At 41.2% G+C, this 22,483-nt stretch overlaps 1 protein-coding gene across 1 annotated transcript in view; it reads right to left on the bottom strand.

Annotated features, from left to right (window-relative positions):
* Positions 1-22,483, bottom strand: part of LOC122332132 (plexin domain-containing protein 1-like) — a 108,584-nt gene that overhangs the window by 4,685 nt on the left and 81,416 nt on the right. The window contains exons 13-14 of the mRNA XM_043229425.1: positions 17,283-17,406; positions 16,999-17,034 (exon numbers count right to left, since the gene is read on the bottom strand). Of these exons, the coding sequence (XP_043085360.1) occupies positions 16,999-17,034; positions 17,283-17,406 (160 nt within the window). The remainder of the gene's footprint in view (positions 1-16,998; positions 17,035-17,282; positions 17,407-22,483) is intronic.

Genomic DNA, 22,483 nt, shown 5'->3' with positions numbered 1-22,483 from the left:
TCATTTAATGCCACAAACTGATAGCGGTCAGATAGATATGATGTAAGCCATGCTAAGGCACTTCCTCTAATGCCAACATAGTTTTCTAGTCTATCCAAGAGAATGTTGTGATCGATAGTATCGAATGCTGCGCTAAGATCTAATAGCACTAATAACGAGATAAAACCACGATCAGATGATAGAAGCAGGTCATTAGTAACTCTAATGAGAGCAGTCTCAGTACTATGGTACGGTCTAAAACCTGATTGGAAATCCTCACAGACACCATTTTTTCTAAAAAGGAATACAGTTGTGAGGATACTACCTTTTCTAGTATCTTTGACAGAAAAGGGAGATTAGAGATTGGTCTGTAATTTACTAAGTTTTTGGGATCAAGATGTGGTTTCTTAATAAGAGGTTTAACTACAGCCAGTTTAAAGGTTTTGGGAACATAACCTAATGACAATGATGAATTAATAATGTTCAAAATAGGATCTATGACTTCTGGAAGCAGATCTTTTAATAGTTTAGATGGAATAGGGTCTAACATACATGTTGCTGGTTTAGATGATTTAACAAGTTTGTACAAGTCTTCTTCTCCTATAATAGAGAAAGAGTGTAATTTTTCCTTAGGGGTTCTAAAGCTCACTATCTGATGTGAAACTGTAGTTGACGGCTGCATAGTTACAATTTTATCTCTGATGGTATCAATCTTAGAAGTAAAGAAATTCATGAACTCATTGCAGCTATACTCTTGGGGCATATTAGCACCTGCTGATGCTTTATTTTTTGTTAATTTAGTCACTGTACTGAATAAATACCGGGGGTTGTGTTTGTTTTCTTCTAAAAGGGATGAAAAATAATCAGATCTTGCTATTTTTAATGCTTTTCTGTATGACAGCATACTCTCCGCCATGGCAATACTGAAATACTTCTAATTTGTTTTTTCTCCACCTGCGCTCCATTTTCCGGGCTGCTCTCTTTAGGGTGCGTGTGATGTCATTATACCATGGAGTCAGATTGTTTTCTTTTATCTTTTTTAAGTGCAAAGGAGCAACTGTATCTAAAGTGCTAGAAAAAGAGAGTGCATAGTTTCTGTTACATCATCAAGTTTTTGCATCGTATTGGATAAACTAAGGAATTGAGATAAGTCAGGAAGGTTATTTAGAAAGCTTTCTTTTGTGGTGGAAGTGATGGTTCTACCATACTTGTAATAAGGTGCAGAGTTTACAGGTTTAACTATACAGAGTTCACACAAGACTAGATAGTGATCTGAAATGTCATCACTTTGCTGCAGTACTTCAACCATTTTAACATCTATTCCATGTGACAGTATTAGATCTAGAGTATGATTTTGACAATGAGTAGGTCCAGAGACGTGTTGTCTAACCCCAATGGAGTTTAAAATGTCTAAGAAAGCTGATCCTAATGAGTCTTTTCATTATCACTTGATCGGAAGCCTGGCAGAGTGAACACACAATGCAGGCAAAAGATATGTATTGTTTACAGAAAGGATGCGCATTCTTTTCTGTTATTTATCATGTTACACTGTGTAACATAGCACAAACTTACAATGTCTAATGTTTGATTGCTTGTGCAACATGAGAAGTTAAATAATTTTGCCTACCTGATGTAATAGGCTAGATTTAATGTGGGTGTGGTTTGGGTCATGACTGTCTGTCAAATGGTTCTGTTCTGGTACAGAATTAAATGAATGCTGCTGTTAAATAACAGGTCAGTAGTTCTGCTGGTGCATGTTAACCAAACAGGACCCATGCACTACTCTGCTATAAACTGCTTTGCGTCTCTTTGTCAGATAACCTCATATGTGTTTTCCCATTTGCGGTACTTCTCCAAAGTGCCACAGCTCCTACATTTTTCAGCCAAGGGGTAATGTTTAGTAATGTTTATTTTAGATCATTTTATTTTATTACCATTAGTTTTTCAATAACTATTGTTTTGTTTTGTTTTAATTTTTCAGATATTTGTTAATTTTTTATTTCATTTCAGTTTACAAAATTACAAAAGACGTTTTCGTCTTAGTTTTTGTTGTCGTTTACAAAAATAACCTTGGTTGGGCCATTTATGGCTCACTCAACATGGTCTAATGGTAAGCTGGAGTCAAAAACTGTTCCATTTTTCGGTTACAATGTGTCGCCCAAGGGGGTACTCGTGGATCCTGACAAGATTAAAGCTGTGGTGGATTGGCCAAACACCTGATAAGGCCCTACAGATGTTTCTGAATTCACCAATTTGGGGAGCCCTTCATTGTCTGGACCAACCACAAGAACCTTGAATACATTCGGTTTGCCAATTCCAGGCATGCTCATTGAGCACTGTTTTTCAGATATTTTGATTTCTCCCTCTCCTACCATCCATGCTCAAAGATCATCAAGCCTGACCTACTGTCATGTATTTTTTTAACCATTCAGAATGTCTAGCATCTGCATAATACCTGACATAGTGGTTGTCTCTACACTCACCTGGGAGCTAGAGTCAAAGCTCTTCAGGAACTCGAGCTGTGTCAATGTGCGTATGTGCAATCAGACCAGTAAGATGGTGAGACGTCATAGGCGGGTGACGTCATGGCCCAGAAAGCATAAGAGCATGTGGAATGCTGTCGGCCTCAGCTTTCTGTCACTCAGCTTGCAAAAGTGTGTGTGCAGTCGGGCCAGTGTGTAAATGCCAAAAACGAGAGAGGGCGAGGCAATCTATAGAGTGTGTGTTCATCCGTGCAAAAGGTACATCATGCCGGATGACATACACGATATGTGCATGGCTTGCCTGGGAGAGGAGCTCCCGAAGGCTCTCGTCACAGAAGGGACATGTTTCACATTTCTATGGAAATGTTGTGGGAATGAAGCAAGGCGGTTATTGGACGATGCCGGAGGTTGAACAGACACTAGCTATCTGTCTATCTTTTGGCTATCTGTCACCTGCCGCGGCTTCACCTTTAAAGACTCTGGTCCTGTAGTCCTGGCGCTCAGAACAACATCAGCACTGGGCGGCAGAGGGTACTTTCGGCAGCGGGTCAGGCTGGTGCGTGTCTGCACACTATGGCGGTGTTGCAAGCATACCAGGCTGATCTGCTGAAAGTGTTAGATGAAGGTGAGCAGGTGAGCTCCGATGATAACAAGGAGCTCAGAAGGATTGCTGACGTCTCGCTGCTCGCCACCAAGAAGGCCTTTGGCGCTATCCGGGCAGTCTATGGCAGCCTTGGCATCTGTGGCTGACTCTGTCCGATGTGATAGAAAAGGACAAAGTCTGCCTGATGGGCGCCCCACTATCGCCCCAGGGTATGTTTGGCGGCGAAGTTAATGCAGTAGTCAACAGACACCAGGAGCGCGCAAGCAAGCAGCGGCATTTCAGTGGTACCTCCCTCGCCTTTATCCAACTTGTGCTGGCGCGGAACAGCCTCACGCAAGTACTAGCTCCTCATACAGGTAAGCGCAGAAACAGAGTGTCGCAGCTCAGCCACAGTGGTAGGTACAGGGCAGGCTCTGGTGATGGAACAAGAAGTAAAAACTCTCTTAGTAAAGGAGGCCATGGTGGTTCCTCCTCTCGTGAGAGTCTGGGTTCTACAGCCGGTACTTCATTGTTCCAAAGAAGGATGGAGGGCTGAGGCCCATTTTAGATCTCAGCCTCCTGAACTGCTCAGTAATGAAGTTCAGGATGCTCACTGTGAAACTGCTCTTGTCACAAATCAGATCCGAAGGACTGGTTTGTCATGATAGATCTAAAAAGACGCAGCATTTTTCACATGTCTATCCATCCTTCACGCAGGAAGTACTTGAAGTTCCTTTTTCGAGTTTTCCCACGGTCTCAATAATCTGTAAATCTCTCTTCTCTGCCCGTCCTCGGAGTAGGGGCGTGTTTTCCTCCCTCTCCCTACCCGTGTCCTTGCCTGCTTGTGCTTCTTAGTCTCGTCTTGTGTCTACTTTTCTCCACTTGAGAGACTCTCTCTGCCCCTGCTCTCCAGCTAAAACATGGATTTGATCAACTGGTCTCTTAACGCAATTGACACCATCTTCTCGAAGAGAGCGTGGGTTCAGGGAACCCGATTGTCCTGCCGGGATGATGGCGGCCGGGTATTCGATGGGCGCGTGGGAGAAGTGGCGTCTCGTGTGCTTGGAGCCTCTTTCCGTGGAGGATATTGAAGATATCTTTCCTTTCGGAACTTTGATTACGGGCTATTGCTGATCGGATTGGGCATAGCCCTGGTTTATCGACAAATTGAGAGAACGAGGGCAGCTGTCCACAGCCCCACAATGCTGCCTGGATTAATTGAAGCGGTGGGCAGAGCTGTCGGGACTCAGACTGTGGTTGTGAACCGCACTTTGGATAACATCATGGGGAAGCTCGAGGCTGTCGGGACTCAGACTGTGGTTGTGAACCGCACTTTGGATAACATCATCGCGGGGAAGCTCGAGGCTCTGTTTCGAAAAATGGACCAGGATGGACAATAGAGTAGTTCGGGTAAATTGTCTATGACTACTCGCACCAAGCCTAAACAAATTCCATTCTTATCTGGTTTTGACTCCCTGTACCATGCACTGGCCTCGGCCAAGGCCACTGCTGGAAAAAACAACTCCCCCGGCAGATCACGGCAGTGAAGACGCTCTCGCACTCCTCACCCCCACCTTTCCGCCTGCCTGGCAGACGGGTCCAGATTGTCTTTGCGCGCCATGGCTGCCGGAGAAGGATGGCTGCTCGCCAGTGGAGGATCCCCAACATACCCAGACTTACCTTGTCTTACATGTGTCCAATTGTCTAAACTATGTGCTCTATTGCTGAGGTGTTTTTTCCGTTACCACACTGTGTTCCCTTAGGAGCACAGTCTGGGTTAGCTTTTTCTCGCCTCACCTCTCCTCATGTAATGCTGTACTTCTTTATTTCTGTCATCCCGTCATGTCTACCCCCATCTTGTATCTGTATGTGGATGGGATGATGGCGAGGCATCTCGCTACACGTCGTACTACGATATGTCTGTGTATGTGACAAATAAACGATTTGAATTTGAAATAAATATGATCACCAGAGTGTTATTTCATCACCTATAGAGCAGGATCGGCAACGGGCCATCAAGAACCATCTGCTGACCAAAGGAGCATATGAATATAACTTCTAGGGATTCTAGATAATCCCATCAACATAACATTTGGACTACCAAAGATGCGAGAACAGAAGGTTATTACTTTCATTGTTATCCGCAATTTACATGTAAGAAGAAACTTCATTTACATGTCTAGCAAAAAGATGAACGTAAAACAGTATAAAATGTTTGAGAGTAGGTAGCTCGGGGTTCATTCTGACTCCGCTGAATCCGAAGTGCTGTGTATACTTTGTCACTGCTGAACTGTAAATAAAAGTTATTCTGCACCAAGATCTATGGCGTCCTCCACACTTTTTCTTACATTGGCGAGCCAGTCAACGCAGGAATTTCCAGAAGGGGAAAATTATTGCTGGTTTGGATAGGGAGTCCCCTCGTTAAAAAAAATCTAGAAAATAATTTGTAAAGGATAAAACAGATAGAACTACTTTTTTCAGTTTAATTTAATTATCTACATACTGTTGATACTATCTATCAAACTAATCTAACTAATTTGACAGCTGTTCGCTCAAGCGCTTTAATCTAAAACTCGGTGGTGCATTAGTACTGTTAGCTGATCAGCTTATCACTTTAGTTCCCACCAGCGTTTACGCTCCTATTATTAAGCTTCTTTTGCTCCTTTTCAAATCTCCCACACGCTCGTTCGCTCCTTTTTACAAGCTTCGCCAAACAAGAGTGGTAAGTGAATCTTCCATAACTTATGGTGAGTAAATGGCTTCTCCTTTCATCGTCACTTGCACTGCTTGCCACATGTATAGTTTATCTTTCTCTGTCAGCGACCAGGGATTCACATGTGATAAATGCAGGAAATAGCTAGGCTGACAGTGAAGGTTTTAGAATTAGAGACACACATCCAAACTTTAATTGAGGACAGTAAGAATGCGAGGGCTGTAGATACTGTTTTGGATGCGACTAGTACAGTGAATCATGTACATTGTTCAATTCGGCTTTACAGCCCGTGCAGCAGGACAACTGGGTGACAGGAGGTATCTTCAAGGATTTCCAATCAGGATTTAGACCGTACCATATAGTACTGAGACTGCTCTCATTAGAATTACTAATGACCTGCTTTTATCATCGGACTGTGGTTTTATCTCGTTATTAGTGCTATTAGATCTTAGCGCAGCATTCGATCACAACATTCTCTCTGGATAGACTAGAAAACTATGTTGGCATTATAGGAAGATCATCGGGATCAGACACACTCTCTCAGTTTAAGTCTAGGCTAAAGACATATCTTTTTAGCAAAGCATACTCATAAAGATTCACATAAACCTATGCTACAGTACATCGTGATTCCCAATAGTATGAATGGCCGCTACGCTAATTATCCTTTTGTCTCCTCCTCGGGATGCACATCCCGAGGCATCTAGTTACCGAGCCTCTCCAGTGGACCCAGTGAGAGATGACCTTCCTGCGATGACGTCGAGGAAAACCTAACCTTCCGTCTGGACTAATTCTATCTTGAACTTTCTGCATTGTAATTCATCCTGCTGTATTGTAATGCATCCTGCTGTGTAGGGATTTGCTTTTGTCTGTGGAATGATTTGTTATGTAATAATTTGTTTTGTGAAGCTGCTTTGGAACAATAGCCATTGTAAAAGTGCTATACAAATAAACTTGAATTGAATTGAATTGAATTGAAAGCGCCTTAGCATGTTTCAAATCATATCTATCTAACCACTATCAGTTTGTAGCACTAAATGAGGAGGTATCATATCATATCGCTGGAGTTCCTCAAGGCTCAGTGCCAAGACTGTTACTTTTCAACCTATACATGTTACCTCTGGGAGATATTATCAGGGGACATGGTGTTAGCTTTCACTGCTATGCTGATGATACTCAGCTCTATATTTCAGTGCAGCCTGGTTATACACACCAAATTGAGAATCTAACAGATGCGTAGTTGATATAAAACTGATAAAAAAATGATGACTAACTTCTTAATGCTAAATTCTGAAAAAGCGGAGGTGCTAATAATTGGACCTAAAACCCCACATATAATAATCTAGAACACACTTGATGGCTGCTCTGTTAATTCTTCATCATCAGCTAGGTGTGCTGTTTGACAGCAATCTTTCCTTCAAAACCATGTTTCCAGCATCTGTAAAACTGTGTTTTTCCATCTTAAAAATATATATAAAATATATCTAAATTACGACCTATGCCTTCAACATCTAATGCAGAAATATTAATTAATGCGTTTATGACCTCAAGGTTAGATTATTGTTATGCTTTATTGGGTCATTTGTTCTGCAATGCTTGATAAACTTCAGCTAGTCCAAAACGCATACGCTAGAGTCCTTACTAGAACTAAGAAGTATGATCACATTAGCCTGGTTCTGTTAACACTGCACTGGCTCCTATCAAACATCAGATAGATTTTTAAATCTTATTAGTTACCTATAAAGCCCTGAATGGTTTAGCTCCTCAATACTTGAGCGAGCCCTTATCACATTATAGTCCTGCACGTCTGCTGCATTCTCAAAACTCTGGCCATTTGATAATACCTAGAAAATCAAAATTTACTGCGGGCGGCAGATCATTTTCCTATCTAGCACCTGAACTTTGGAACAATCTCCTTAACTCTGTTCGGGAAGCAGACACACTCTGTCCGTTTAAATCTAGATTAAAGACAGATCTTTTAACCTAGCCTACACATAACACAACAACACACTTTTATTATTCAAATCCGTTAAAAATTTTCAGGCAGTATTAATTAGATCCGCTGGAACTGGGAACACTACTCCTAAAACACAATGTACTTGTGACATTGTAAAAGAATGGCATCTACGCTAATAGTGATCTTTTTCTTTCTTAATCTGTTTTAGTTTGTATCCAGACTAGATGGTGGATCAGAACCAGAGATTATGTTCATCAGAGACCAGAACACCTAGATGCGCACCACGGACAGATCACCGGATCCTGATGCACACACACACACACAGTCATTTACACTGGCACAGCTGCGTTTAAAATTGAACTGTAAGTTAAGTGATGGGCTTCTGGTCAGAGGAGAACTGGCCCCAACTGAGTCTGGTTTTTCCCAAGGTTTTTTTTCTCCATTCTTTAAGGTCTGGCTTGCTTTGTGGGGACACTTAACTTCCTGGCGACTATTGTTGAATTGATTACAGGAACCGTCTCTGCATTTAATAACAAATTGTTCACTCTCATCATAATACATCCCTATCATTGTATTCTTCCGCTTTATACTGTTCAGTGCTTTGATACAACCTGTGTTGTTAAAAGCGCTATATAAATAAAAATGATTGATTGATGATTGATTCAGTATTAACAGGAGGAGTTCTTAAGCCTATTCTGTACAATTCTGTTTAAAATTCTAACGGAACTGAATTAATCCAATGTAGTGTGGTGGCAGAGCTGTATTGGAATCATTGTTTCAAAAGAAACTGAAGCAAAGTGCTTAAGTTAAAAGTTTCTAAAGTAAGACTTTTGTTGGTCTTTTATAATTCTGTTAAGATTCTAAAGTAATTGAATCAACCCGACGCAGTGTGGTGACAGAGTTGTATTAGATTGTTTGTGTATACAGTAGTAAGTTTCTAATGTAATTGAAATTGACTGTAAAGATGTTATAATTGTAATTAAATTGTAAAGTAACTGAATTGATCTGACGTAGTGTGATCACAGAATTATTTTCATGATAGTGAGTCCGACACCATTAGGTGTCACGGTGTGTAATCCAATTTCAGAAATGCTAGATTTGCAGGAAAATGAGAGTTGGGAAAAGAAATTCTGAGTCATGCAGCTTTCATTATTCTGATTGCACAGCTAGGTTACCTATGGCACCAATTCATGCTACTACAACTATGCGTGCTAGTGAAGCAGGATTTAATCCAAATGAACTAGAAGCTGTGATTGATAATATTGGAAAATTTGATCCTGCCAAGCGAGATCAATAGATTTCCAAAAAAATTGGAAGAATATGCTGAGGTTTACAGATTTACAGATGACGATGCATGTGTTTTGTTAAGAATATGTCTGTCTGACACTTTGTCTGGAGCCTTAACTCAGGAAGTAAGAAACAGAACTGCAAATAAGACAGAGAAAAAAATAGGGCATTGCTTGAAGTCTTAGGGATGATGTCAGTTAACTAGGATAAAAAACCATGAAATCCAAATGAGGAAAGGGGAGCTGGAAACTTTCAGTGGTAATCCTGATATTACTCAGAATGATGTATGTTTCAAGTCTGCCTTGATTAGCAAATGTGACCCACTCGCCCACTCTGCTGTGACAATGCTTGTGACAACTCAATCTGATTAAAGTGACATTATTGCTAAGATGTTTTACAATAATAATGCTAACACAAAGAAAACACATCCTGTATCTGTAATAAGTGCTAGAAGCCATATCAGAACAGTGGTCATAAGGTCTCTCAGAAAAGAGGAAATCTTGAAAGTGGAGACAGACAGGAGAGACCACCTCCTTATAACCTGACAATCTTCCAGTTTGCTACTCGTGTGACAAAAAGAGACATATTTTTAGGGGATGTTAAGTGTCCCTTAAGAGAACAAGTCAGAAAATTAATTTACATCAACTACAGGCTAAAGTTGACAAGCTGAGTAAAGAAAAAGCGAAGAACTGCGCTCTCATATGGAGAGCTCTTGAGGCCTCCGTAACTCATGTAGCACCAATAGTAAATATTGCTGTTGGAGTCTGATGCAATGATTGGTTAATGGATTCTGGTGCTTCGTTAACAATTCCTAATTCAGATAATCCCTCACACAAAGTCAAAACACAAAAAACATTTGAGGGTTTTGATGGCACGATTCTTCAGCATCACAAACCGATAACATTACACTGGACAAAATTGCACTAGTCACTTTACATTGGTCATTCACACAGCCACTTTATATTTTATATTTTATACTTTATTTCAGTTTTTACCTTTTATACTTTGCACACTTCTTTGTATATATATATATATATATATATATATATATATATTTTTTTATTTATTTTTTTTTTATTTTTTATTATTTTTTTTCTTTCTTGTTTCTTCTATAGATATATATTTTGTTTTCTATTCTGGCGCTGGGCGGTTGTAAAAACATTTCACTGCATGTCGTACCATGTATGTATGTGACAAATAAAATTTGAATTTGAATTTGAATTTTGAATTTGATAACATATTGCTGTGCAGAAACGTTGACACTGCATTATGGATTCCACCTACTGATTTCTGTATCATATCCACAATCGGGGTAAAAGACAGACATTAAGACCTACATGTCTTGCTGAAGGCCCCTGGACAGACCGCCAGATTGATTATATCTGTCATTTACCTGCAGCAAAAGGTGGATATCGATATATATTAGTGATTGTTAACACAAACAGCAAATGCAAATGGATTGAAGCATTTCAATAAAATCTGATACAGCTTCTGCCACATCACGAGTACTTTGGGAACAAATTTTCTGTAGATCTGGTCTGCCTGAGTTTGGAAAGTGATAGAGTACACATTTCACAGGAAAGATTCATGCAGACCTTGCTAAAATGCTAGGAAGAAAACATCGGCTCCATATAGCCCAGCAGCCACAAGTTTCAGGAGGGGTAGAGAGACTGAATAGAACATTAAAAACTGCATTAAAAAAATGGTATTAGAAAATGGTCCCAATACCTTCCAATTATTTTAATGTCAGTTCGAGAATCGTTCACAAAAGCACAGGTTACAGCCCCATGAATTAATGACAGGAAGAAAAATTAGATTACCTGAACACATTATTTTTGAAGTTCCTAAGCCTATGATTGAAGGATGGACAAATGAAATATATCTTAAAACTTTGTGTAGCTCTTTACCAGCCATGTATCACCAATCTGCTCAACAAATTGGACTGGGCCAACAAAATGTACTATGTGGAGATGCAGTCTACAAAATCTGTCATAAGACTAAAAGAGACAAGTGAAGAGATGGTACCACACTGATCAGATGAAATTATACAAAAATTCAGGAGACAGTCCTACTGAACACAATGTATAAACAACAGTGTATAATTAAAAGTGTGAATATTTTGTCTGTATTTTTGTTTAGATTGTTTGCTGTGATATGTGGGATGAAAAGGGGGTGTGTAGCTCTTTATGTTTGCATGTGTTTTCAAACTAACCAAGAAATATAAAAGATGTGGCGATGAATCTGACAGTGGTTCTGCCGATGACAGTAGTGATGCAATAGTGTCCAGATCTGGAACCAACACCCCCTTCTGGTGTTATGACGAAACCCTATCAAGGAGTGTTAATTAACAACATCCAATGGATGCAAGTTCCAGTTCTAGTAAATCTGATAGCATGGTCTCCTGATCTGGATTAGCGATGCCAGAGAGAGAGTGTAACAGAGATGTCCTAGGATCTGGTGACCACAGCGTTCTTCAGATACTTTGGAGCAGTAGCTACTAACTACAGACCATCCAGCAGGAAAACACTCAAAGGAACTCTAAATCCATTTTCAATGATAATAGGACATTTTGACCTATTAATAATACTTCATTTGCATGACCTGAATCGACCTGGTCTATAAGAAATTATAATTTTCCATATGTAAATGCCATCCAACAGGCAATGTCAGTAAAAGCAGATGAACAATTAGGCTTGTGGAACAAATTCCTGCAATTGATTTTGAGTTACCAAAACTGGATGACATGCTGATGTCATTAATGCAAAGGAAAGGTAACCACATTGTTAAAGCTCAACAAGGACTTCATCGCATACTCTGGTTTGATTTGGGATGTAACTTTCAAAACCGCTGTTTGTGTTTGTATCCTTTAAATTGTGTGTCAATGCATTATGTTATGATGAATGTGTTCAATGATAAAGCGTCAACTTTCAGACAGTTCAAAGGTTATTACTTTCATTGTTATCCGCAATTTACATGTAAGAAGAAACTTTGTTTACATGTCTAGCAAGAAGATGAACGTAAAACAGTATAAAATGTTTGAGAGTAGGAAGCTCAGGGTTCATTCCCAGGCATCTCAATACAGAAGTCCTGTTGAGACAGGGGCCGAGGCCCGGGGAGTGGATGCTCCAGGGGAGTGGTGGAGCATCTCTGGAAAGAATTTTACCAGGCAGAGGTGGACCTATTCGCAACACAAGAGAATGTGCAATGTCCCCTCTGGTTCTCTCTAGTTCATCCAGCTCCACTGCTACTCCAGGACCGTTCTGCCCAGGCTGGGTATGGTTCTCAGACCTCCTAACACAGGCAGGGGCACCATCGTGCACCCTCGCTCGGAGTTGTGGTGACTGTGGGTGTGCAGTGCAGTTCTCTTCCCCTTATCCCATGTAAGATACCTCTGACATTGTCTGTGTTTCAGGAGTGGAAAAATTGGGACAGGCGGATGGGACTTTTGCTTGCAAACTGGCAGAATGTCACTGACCGTAAGATCCCTTAATGTGTCAGCCGGTGATTCTCTGCTTACAGCGGTCTGAATCGGTTGACATCCCGAAGGATAGGCAGGATTGCAACACTGTCAGTGGCATGGCATGTTCCATGCGAACACGTCCTCAGCATCCTGGACACCCAGACACTGATCACAGTGCTCATAGCCATTATTAGTCAGGTAACAGCCGCACCCAAGAAGACACAGCTGAAACAGCATCTTTTAAAAAGACATGAAGCGACCATGTACAGAAATTGATCTTTTAGGCAAGACACCCAGGGACCAATCACTGGAACACAGGGATGCCGCTGATTGTTTCTTCAATGCCACCTGAAACAGCTTCTGTTTCAGCTTCTCCTCTTTGGTTGTGTAGCACTTCAAAGCTTGTAGTCATCAAACTGTCGGATCTTAATCAGAACTAATCAGGGCTCCAAGCAAGACCCCAGATGCAGAAAATATATTCTGCTTCCACATTTAAAAAGCCTGCAAATATAGATAGCTCAAAGTGAGAACACAAGGATCTGGTGCGCCAGCTTGGGGTTTATGTAAAGACCACAGATGTGTTGTCGGTGCACACCAACAAATCTCTTACATGGGCGATTGGCAACTCATGAGAGCTCCCAAGCAGTGAGAGGCGCGTCTGTGCTAGTGTTACGTGGGAACAAGGAGCTCCCAGCACCAGGCCCTGATGTAGGAACCAGAGTTTCCTCCACATATCTCACGACGCACGTACATATCATGCAAAGTGGATTTCCCCTCAAAGAAATACCCTGTTCCTGAACCATCACTTTAGGGTCTCATGTACAGAGGTATGATGTTGGGCGCCAGTTGCCATAAGGCCCAGAAGTCTCGAAACTGCATGACAGTGAGAGGCCGGCCTTCTTTTATTCTTGTGACTGTGATGAGGATCGACTTGATCTGAGCAGGACTCAAACGAGCCTGCATCATGGTCGAATCCACATCACATCAAGATAAGTGGTTCTCTGAGCTGGAGAAAGCACACTTTTATTGGCTTTCAGTCTTAACCCAGTGCCAGTGACGTCTTGCCTATCCTTTGAACTAATTGCACATACTATTCAGAGCATGGTCCCATTGGGCATTCCTCTTGGCATCATTGGCGCGGCTCGACTTCCTGAAGAGGAGCTCCTTTTCCCTCTTAGACTGAACACTTATTCAATCACACAGTGACAGAAAGAAGATTTACACTGTCTAATTAGAGCCCCCAAAAAACAAGGCGTTTATATGGATAAACAATAGATTTCTTCATTTCTCTCCAAGACACAGAAGGTGTTAGGATTAAACCAAACTAATAAAGGGTGGAAGGAAAAGGCTTGAGCGTGCAATATAAATTTGGGGAAAGAATGACCTCAATGTAATCTACATCATTGGAAGGCATTTAATTTAATACAAGGACATTTCCCATCCCAACTATATCGTGAAACATATTCATTATGGAACATGTTTGTTCCAGTAGCCAAGAAGGTGGAGAGGTAGGAATCATAGAAGAAAAGAAATTAATGTGTGACATAACACTCATTCTGATCACAATATACAAGTTTAAAAAGAAGTAGAAATATGAGACCGATTTTGATACTTAAATCAATAGAATAGATTTACAGACCGAGGAACTATGCCGTGAACTTTGCCCATAGAGCAAAAATACTCTGGTCAAAAATACTCTTGTGCAGCTGCCTGAGTGCCTTTGCTTGGTAGACCTGCAGGATAGCCATGGCGACAGGGTAGAGTTGGCCTGGTAATAAGTGCACTGCAACCACACTTTCCACCAGCAGGAAAGTCCATGTAACACCAGCCACCCCCGCACACCATCAGAAAGACATCTCAAGAGAAACTCTCAACGAACCTTGCCCAGCTTTACACACAGTCTGCCTATGAGCGCTGATTCCTCTTCAGGAACTTTGAGCTGCATCATTACACAATTTGGGCACTGCCCCCCAGTGTAAGTATGCTATGGATCGTGTGTGAAATCAGACAAATGGATGCTTTGTGTTTCAAGAACAAGATGAAAAGGAAGCTTTAAAGGCACATGAGGTGAACACAGAGGCAGCTTCTGTTATTCAGTGAGGCGCTCTATGTGTGTACTGTCCTAGTGGGCGTGGCAGGATTCCTCTCGGGCAACTCCTCTCGCACTGGGACAGAGAAACCAGGAATGTCGACAAGCTCAACCAGCCACCGGGTAAATGACAACAAAAGCAAACATCACTTACCCCTTCTGTTGGCTGGGAGCGAGTCTCCGTCATTCCTCCATCTCAGCATGGGCTATCCCAAGCTTTATGAGCGAGAGGGGATGACGTCATCAGGTGTTACCTAACTGTTCTATCTTAGCCCCGCCTTGTGTGTGTGGCATCAGGCCTCAGAGAGGCTTTTTATTAACAAAAATACAAATAAAGTGTAAATAAGCGGAGGAACTGGTGTCCTCGTCATGTTGCAGGGGAGTGCAGGTAGGGCAGTTCCAGGTGTAAGAGTCCAGGTAAGGGGCGAGTCCAGCAGCGCCGCATTTCCCTCTTTTAGTCCGGGGGCACGAGGAGGGCGGCTTCTTCCAAGCGGCAGTCAGAAGGGATAAACAGCCCGGCATCCTGGCCCGTCACCCGGTATACATGTGCAGTCATCGCTGGGACTACAGGTCAGATGGCTTGCTTCTCTGGCGCCAGTGGCAATTCCCCACGCACCCTTCTTGGACCCACGAGGACACCAGCATGTATGCATGGGGGAAGAGACCGATTTCTCGAGGAGAGCACACTCAGCATTTAAATGCGCCCGGTGGCGAGCTCTATCCACTTCAGGTGTGCCTCGTCACCACGCTGCCAGACCTGTCAATACCACGCCCCTCCTCTCACACGCCAACTCCTTCAGGAGCCTGGTGAAGAGGCGGCGAATAAGAGATGGGGTGATGATGACATTCAAGGGGAGAGGCAGCCCACTCATCACAATATATATATATATAGTTGCATGGCAAAAGTTTGGGCACCCCTGTAAATTGTCATGATTTTCCTTTATAAATCATTGGTTGTCTGGATAAGAAATTTCAGTTAAATATATCATATAGGAGACAAACACAGTGATATTTGAGAAGTGAAATAAATTTTATATAATTTATGAAAAATGTGTTGCAGAATTATTTAAAATTAGCTATGTGGCACCCTTGTCATTTATTAATTTCAATACCTTTAGCACTAATTATTAGAAATCAAAATTGGTTTAGTAACCTCAGTGAACCTTGACCTCCATATACAGGTGAATCAATCATGAGAAAGTATGTAAAGAAGGCCAACTGTAAGTGCTTCTCCTCTTTGCATCTGCGAAGTGTGGCAACACAGGAGCCTCAAAACAACTCAGATGACCTGAAAACAATGATTGTTGAACATCATGGTTTAGGGGAGGATACAGAAAGCTGTCTCAGAGATTTAAGCTCTCAGTTTCAACTGTGAGAACATTTTGAGAATTGGAAGACCAGAGCACACTTCTAGTTAAGGCCTGAAGTGGCAGACCAAGAAACATCTCAGATAAGCAGAGGTTCAAGATGGTGAGAACAGTCCACACAGACCAGCTCCAAAGACCTACAACATCATCTTGCTGCAGATGGTGTCACTGTGCATCATTCAACTATTCAGCGCACTTTCCACAAGGAGATGCTGTATGGAGGAGTAATGCGGAAAAAGCCTTTTCTCTGCACACGCCACAAGCGGTGTCGCTTCAGCCAGCTTCATTTTGGAATAAGGTGCTGTGGGGCTGATGAAACTAAAATAGAGTTATTTGGGCAAAAGGGTCGTTATGCATGACGGAAAAACAACACAGCATTCCAAGAAAAACAGTACAATAAAATTTGGTGGCAGTTCCATCATGCTGTGGGGCTGTGTGCAGGGACTGAGAATCTTGTTAAAGTGGAGGTTGCACGGATTGCACTCAATACAAGCAGATTCTGGAGAACAATGTCCAGGAATCAGTGACAAAGTTGAAGTTGCACTGGGGATGGATCTTTCAACAAGACAACGACCCTAAACACTGCTCAAAATATACTACGGCATTCATGCAGAGGAACAAGTACAATGTTCTGGAATGGCCATCTCAGTCCCCAGACTTGAATATTATTGAAAATTCGTGATGTGATTTAAAGCGGGCTGTCCATGCTCGGAAACCATCAAACCTGATTGAACTGGACATGTTTTGTAAAGAGCAATGGTCCAAAATTCCTTCTGCCAGAATCCAGACTCTAATTGGAAGCTATAGAAAGCATTTAGGGGCTGTTATTTCTGCAAAAGAAAGACATACAAAACTTTGCCATACCACTGTATGCATGTATATATGTATATTAGCAGAAATAAAGGTGTTGAAATGGTTGCAGTGAGATAAGAAGCAGTTTAAATATCCACATTACACGATTAGATTAAAAAAATCTGTAATCATGCAACTCTTTCCACTGGATTTTAGACTCATAACAGTGTTAAAATATACTCATCATGAATGAGCGACAGCCAAGGAGCACAAAGCCATTAACTGACTCACCATTGCCATGTTGATAAAAGAGAAGATTAGTGTCATCTGTGGAGGAAAGAGACTGTTGTACAGAGCAATGCAAGCACGAGACCAGGTATGGCAGAACTTAAGTATTTTAGTTAAAGGGCCACATGCACAAGACAATGACATACATTACCAATCTAGCTGAACGCAAAGACATTAAAATGCATGCAAACTGATCCTTAGTCATCATAAAAATGCTGCACTTATGAGTGTGATGGGTTTTTTGTCAGTTGTTAAGTATAATTTAGACATGTATTGGACATACTTACCTTCGTTCACAGGACTGACGGAGGTCGAGTTGCAGGAAGGAGTCATCACTGACAATGATGAATTAAAAGGGCTGATTGAACTATCTGGTCCTCTCTGTGCATAATTGCCACATGTGCCTTTTGCCTTAAAAACACATATGAACTCAAATTACGATTTAATACAAGGATAAAACGCCAGCATTCACTGTGGCACTAACATTGTCCACATAGCCACAGCAATTTTTTTACAAGAGTTTACTAAAATCACTAACAATCACATTTACATATTATGAATGGCACTAAAAGTCATAATTCCTGAATTACTTTAAAAATGAAAAATGGTAATTTACCTGATGTCAATTACAAAGCTAATATATTCTGAACAAATCCAAACTGTTATTTCAAAAATTATTTATACACCATTATTGTTATTTCAGTTTAATTAAAGTACTTTATATTTTTGGTTAGTTATCAATTAATTAATTCAAGGGTTTTTATGTTAAGTATTATATCTAATAATTACATTTTATTTTATAATTAATGAAAACTATACTAGTTTAGTATATAAATGAAAATGCTAAGGCCTATGAAATTAAAAATTAACTATTTTGTAAATACAATGTAATTTATATATGTAATCTGCTGTAAAGATTAGTTTAAAAAAATTATTTGAAGCCTAAATGTAATTTATGTGATTTATATGCAGTATGAGTTTTGATGTGCGGGTGGTTAGGACAATCCATCTAAAATTCAACCTAAGAAATGTGTCATATTTGAAATATGGTGTATATTTTATTTAAATGTTATGTTGATTCAATGACCCCCTTTAAAAAGTCATTTCAGATATAAAATACACAATATTGATACTAATATATATATATATATATATATATATATATATATATATATATATATATATATATATATATATATATACACTACTGTAATACTTTTCCACAAGCAACTGTTACATTTTCAAACCTCTTAATACTAATATAATAATTAGATAATTAGACACATCACATCAACAAAGTGCATTTTCAGTATTTTTCAATCATCTCAGTAAAATACACAACTGATACTATTAGAGAAAAATTTAAACAATGCATCCGTCAGCTACAGTATCACATGAGATACTGCACTATAGAAGAAATTGTATAAACTTGTAAAATCATGTAAACCAACAGCATGTATGTTAGACCCTATTTAATCTGAACTAAAGAGGTACTTCTAGAAGGCATAGATCCTCTTCTGAATATTATTAACTTCGCCGTTGTCATTAGGATATGTCCTAAAAAACCTTCTAAACTGGCTGTTATTAAGATTCTAAGTAAAAAAAACACAACTGGAAACCATACAGTCATGGCAAAAAAATATTTACATCTTAAATTAATTTGTATTGTTAATCCTTTTGATAGTACTAATAGTATCGTTTTTGATTATTCCGGCGTTTGCTGAACATCGTAGTTAGCGAACAGCGGTGCTGGTCAAGCGCCTAAGGTTGTGCAGATGGGGGAAGCTGGCGCAGCTTGTGAAACTATTGGATTAATTATTTTCTGCAATCCATGCACATTTTTTTATCGAAGAGAGACATAAATTTATATTCCAAATCATTTATTCGACAGATGCATATTATACAAACATCAGCTGCTGAGTTCATTCACACAAGAAAAGTCGTCCACCCTCCAGCAGTTCTCAATATTTATCGTCATCTCTCTTCAGTTCCACACCCCTCGAGTTATCTGACTCCATTGCCCATTCGGTGTTGTATCCTCTTTTCAGTAAAGCTGACCTCCTCATTCCATCTGTGACCTATAGAACCTGAAGAGAGACATACATGACCCTGACCCTCTCAACTCCCAAGCATGCAGCTTGCTTATCACTCCTCTACATGCAGACATAGGCCAGGACATTAGCTGACAGTTCCTGTTAAACTAACATTCTTTTGCACAATATATTGCTTGCACAAATACCATACTACTTAAAAGATATATTTGCTACTTTGTATTTAAATACCATAGCTGATTATAATGCTCAAAATAAACTGTGAATTAATGCAAAACATTTGTATAAAAATATAAAAATAAAACATCATTAATAAATATTCAAAAAGGATAGAAAATATACCACAAAACTCAGACAACGCGGACTCTGAACGCCATTGCCCACCATTCACTTGGTGAACCTCCGCTCTCTACCCAACAAAATGGACGAACTTCTTCTGCTCACCCAGACTAACAGGGATTTTTCAAATTCTGCTGCTTTGTGTTTCACAGAAACCTGGCTAAATAGCGCTATTACAGACAGCGCATTAAGGCTGTTGGGCTTTCAGATGTTTAGAGCGGATCGTGTCACTTAGAATTAACAGGGAAATCGCGCAGCGGCGGGACGCGCTTTTACATCAGTGAAAGGTGGTGTACAGATGTAACTGTGTTAAAAAAAGATGTGCTGTGCCAATTTAGAAGCACTCTTCATTAATTGTAAGCCTTTCACTCGCCGCGGGAGTTTTGCTCGTTTATTCTGGTGTGTGTTTACATCCCTCCGCAAGTGCACGTGAGCCTGTCTTTACAAAAACTTCGTCTTACAAAAATCTGATCACAGAGACTGAGCACCCGGACACTGTTTTAATCATTCTCGGGGACTAACGAAGCAGAGTGGGATTTACAAACCTGCTTCTCTCTCACTGATTTGACTGTCTTTGAAGCTGCTGCCACAGATCTGGACGAGCTCACAGAAACGGTAACATTATATATCAGTTTCTGTGAGGACGTATGCATTCCTACCAGGACTTATTTAACTCATAACGACAAACCATGGTTCACTGCTAAACTCAGTCAGCTCCATAAATCCAAAGAAAAAGCTTGCAGGATAGGGGACAGAGTCTTGTATAAACAGGCCAAGTACACACTAGAAAGGGAGATCAGAGTGGCAAAGAGGAATTATTCAGAAAAGCTTTGCACTCAGTTCTCCTCTAGTGACAGAGCTTCTGTGTGGAAAGGTCTAAAAGACATCACCAATTACAACACACTATGGCAAATCAACAACTGGCAGTCGACCTGAAAGAGTTTTACTGCAGGTTTAAAAAGAAACCATTCTCACCTCCTGCAATCCCCCTCTCCTCCACACCTGCCCCTCAACTCAGCGATGCCTGTCTCCAGCCTGTCTGAAAACCTGTGCTAACCAACTGGCCCCATCTTCACACAGATCTTCAACAGATCACTGGAGCTGTATGTAGTGCCTTCATGCTTCAAATGCTTCACCATCATCCCCATACCAAAGAAACCCAAAATTACTGGAATGAATGATTTCAGACCCGTGGCTCTAACGTCTGTGGTCATGAAATCATTTGAAAAACTGGTCTTTACAGGACCCTTACTGGACCCCCTGCAGGTTGCCTACAGAGCAAACAGGTCAGTGGATGATGCTGTCAATATGGGACTGCATTATGTTTTGCAATACCTAGACAAACCAGGGACTTATGTGATGATCCTGTTTGTGGACTTCAGCTTGTCCTTCATCATCCTAAACCACTTCCACCCCAAATTAACCCAGCTCTCGTGCCCACCTTCCGTCTGTCAGTGGATCAGCAGCTTCCTGACAGACAGACAGCAGTTAGTGAGGCTGGGAGAAATTATCATCCAGCACTCGTACAACCAGCACTGGGCTCCCCAGGGTTGTATCCTCTCCCCACTGCTCTTCTCCTCTACACCAATGACTGCACCTCTAAAGACGCCTCTGTCAAACTCCTGAAGTTTGCGGACGACACCAGAATCATCGACCTCATACAGGGCGGTGACGAGTCTGCTTACAGACAGGAGGTCAAAGAGCTGGCTGAATGGTTCAGTCTAAACAACTTCTGAGCTCAACACGGTCAAAACAGTGGAGATGATAGTGGACTTCAGGAGGAACCCCTGCACTCCCTCCACTCACCATCATGGACAGCATGGTGGTAACAGTGGAGTCATTCAGGTTCCTGGGCACCACCATCTCCCAGGACCTGGGTGGGACACTCACGTTGACTCCATTGTGAAATAGGCCCAGCAGAGATTGTATTTCCTTCATCAGCAGAGGAAGTTCCAGCCTGCCATAGGAACTGCTAAAACAGTTCTACTCCATATCATAGAATCCATCCTCTGCACTTCTATAACTGTCTGTTTCAGATCAGCTACCAATTCTGACCTCAGAAGACTACAGAGGGTAGTCAGGACTGCTGAGAGAATCACTGGTACAACCCTCCCCACTCTCCAAAACTGTGCTTATCCAGAATGAACAAAGGGCTAAGAAAATCACTTTGGACCCCTCACATCCAGCACACTCCATCTTTGAACTGTTGCCGTCTGGTTGGCGCTACAGAGCACTAAGTACCAGGACAGCCAGACACTTCTGCCACTAATACAAATTCCTCATATGTGTAAACATACCTGGCAATAAAGTTTATTCTGATTCTGATTCTTTTAAAAATATATACAACCTTTCATTGGATAAATGGGAGGAATATGCCTACAAATTCTTATGAGTAAAATATGACAGCTGAGAATGACAGAAAATCTGCCAATGTAAGACACGTGTTTACCCATGGGAATCTTACCGTGGAAATACACATCTGGGATCGCCATGTGAGAATCGACCATATAGCCACCAAGCCCAGTGCAAGGGCTGACCAGGAGTCCGGACAGCTAACACTGACACTGGGCCTGGCATCAGACTGCTCTACCCAGTCTGATTGCCACTGGAGTGCTGGAGGAGGGAATGGCGCAGCAAGCAGGACATCGACCAGTATTCAAAACATTGAAAGAAACTGTCTCAATGCGAATGGTTGTAATAACGTTGTGATAAAGTCACATTAGCTGCCACCGCTGGGAAGCAGCACTACATTACACTACGCACATACACACCCGCACACCTCCGGTTTACCTCATCCGCGCATTGCATCCTCCCCTCTGTTGCTGCTATCAGTGTAGTGGGTGCACACACGATAGTGATAGCGCACGGACATTCCCCCATTTCAGCACTACTCTGTTATTTATATTAACCGTTACATACATTTTACATAGCACTTGTCCTGTTTTGTCTCTGTGATGTCTGTCTGTGTGGCGTAGTCAGTCTTCCGGGAAAGCTATCACTAGCCAAACTGAGCGCACGAGCAGTGGCTGTTTATGATGTCACGGCCTTACCGCACTGTGCCGCGCAACCGGAAGCTGGCAAAACCATTGTCAATATAC

Source organism: Puntigrus tetrazona, unplaced genomic scaffold (assembly GCF_018831695.1).
Source record: "Puntigrus tetrazona isolate hp1 unplaced genomic scaffold, ASM1883169v1 S000000004, whole genome shotgun sequence".
Taxonomy (NCBI): domain Eukaryota; kingdom Metazoa; phylum Chordata; class Actinopteri; order Cypriniformes; family Cyprinidae; genus Puntigrus; species Puntigrus tetrazona.
The sequence above is the reverse complement of the archived record's forward strand: the minus strand, read 5'-3'. Positions and strand labels throughout refer to the sequence as shown.